Source organism: Aptenodytes forsteri, unplaced genomic scaffold (genome assembly GCF_000699145.1).
Source record: "Aptenodytes forsteri isolate BGI_AS27 unplaced genomic scaffold, ASM69914v1 Scaffold236, whole genome shotgun sequence".
Classification (NCBI taxonomy): domain Eukaryota; kingdom Metazoa; phylum Chordata; class Aves; order Sphenisciformes; family Spheniscidae; genus Aptenodytes; species Aptenodytes forsteri.
Genome location: NW_008794456.1, coordinates 4,959,883 through 4,961,466, shown reverse-complemented (window position 1 = coordinate 4,961,466; position 1,584 = coordinate 4,959,883). Strand labels below are relative to the sequence as shown.

At 43.1% G+C, this 1,584-nt stretch overlaps 1 protein-coding gene across 1 annotated transcript; it reads right to left on the bottom strand.

Annotated features, from left to right (window-relative positions):
* Window positions 1–508: 508 nt before the first annotated feature.
* Window positions 509–1,087, bottom strand: LOC109279822 (ribonuclease H-like). Its single transcript, XM_019474967.1, has one exon. It carries the CDS (start codon window positions 1,085–1,087, stop codon window positions 509–511), a length of 579 nt encoding a protein of 192 aa, XP_019330512.1.
* Between the last annotated feature and the right edge of the window lie 497 nt (window positions 1,088–1,584).

The following is a 1,584-nucleotide window of genomic DNA, read 5'->3' as shown; positions in this document are numbered from 1 at the left end:
CGAATAACCCACTGGGCCTCGTGTGGCTTAAGGCTCCTTTTTAATAAACCATTAGCTCTTTCTACCATCCCATTTGATTGAGGATAATATGGGGTGTGGAATACCCATTCCTCTTTTGCCCATTCTTGCACTTCCTTGCTGGAAAAATGTGAGCCGTTGTCACTTTGGATGACATCAGGGGTTGGTAGGCCTAAGAACAAAGAAGATAATCCTCTAATGGTGCTCTGACCATTAGCCTTTCGACATTTAGTGGCCATAATTAGGCCTGAGACAACCTCTACTCCTGTGAGGATGTACCGATATCCCAAGGAGGGTTTAAAGGGTCCAATGTAATCAGTTTGCCATGTTGACCACAGGGTTTTTCCTTTACTAATGTGTAGGGGTGGTGTTTTAGCAGTGTGATCCATTTGCAATTTCAATTTACATTGGGGACATTCTGTAAGGATGGTTTCACATGTTTTCCTGTTTAGATGCAACCTTGGCTTTGGGCTGCAAAATAAAGTGCTTCTCAGCCTGTGTCGTCCAATTTCTGATGTAACCATTCCCCCAGTCGGTACCATTCAAGACCTAGCATATCTCCTGTTTTTATTCCCCTAATTCTGGCTAATTCATCTACTTGTTGGTTCCATTTTGTGGCTGGTTGGTCATTGTTTACATGGACTTTTACCCACCCTTTCTTAAATGGCGTTTGTCTAGCTATATCTAATAATAATTGGCAGTCTTCAGTTCTCCAAACTGGGGATCTATTTACTTCCCAATTTAGGGCTTCCCATTGACAAATCCATTGTGTGGCACCTGCCCACATGGCATAGGAGTCGACATAGATAACTTTTGCTCCATTTTGTGCTGCTAGGACAATTGCCCTTAGTTCTCCTACTTGTGCACTACCTTCACCTTCTATTACCTGTTTGCCAGTGGTAATTTCTAATATGGTGGCTTTATACCGCCATTTGCCATTTACCCTTGTTGCTGAGGCATCCATAAACCAAATGCCTTCAGTCGGTGTTTTCTCAGTGAGGGGGTGTGCATTTAGAATTGGTGGTTTAAATGGCTGTTTCAGTGCTAGTGGGTCGGTGTTTATAGGCATTTGTAATTTGCAAGGGTCGGTGTTTATAGGCATTTGTAATTTGGAATTTCAAGGCCAGGTTGGATGGGGATCTGAGCAACTCAATTTAGTTGAAGATGTCCCTGCCCACGGCAGGGGGGTTGGACTAAATGACCTTTAGAGGTCCCTTCCAACCCAAACTATTCTATGATTCTATGATTCTATGGAAACTTTTGTACGTCCTTCAGTCAATTGCATTTCATCTGCTACTCCCATCAGGTAGGCATACTGTTTTCTGGTGGTGGGTTTCTGTGCAATTCCTTCTGGGGGAGCAGTTCCCTTTAGGACTGTTTCTAGTAAATTAAATGGCCCTCTAGTCTGAACAGGTTGCCCCTGGTGTATTTTCTCAACTTGTTTAACTATTTGGACTAAAGACAAAAGTCTCTTTTCCCATTTGGAATATCTCTGTTCTGTCTCTTTAAATGCAGTCGAGCTAAACATTAAAGGTCTTTTTGGCCCGCTCGGCCCGGTCTGGAATA

What these genes read in the sequence shown, in the direction of transcription:
- LOC109279822 (XM_019474967.1), bottom strand. Translation starts at nt 1,087, where the DNA reads ATGCCTATAAACACCGACCCACTAGCACTGAAACAGCCATTTAAACCA.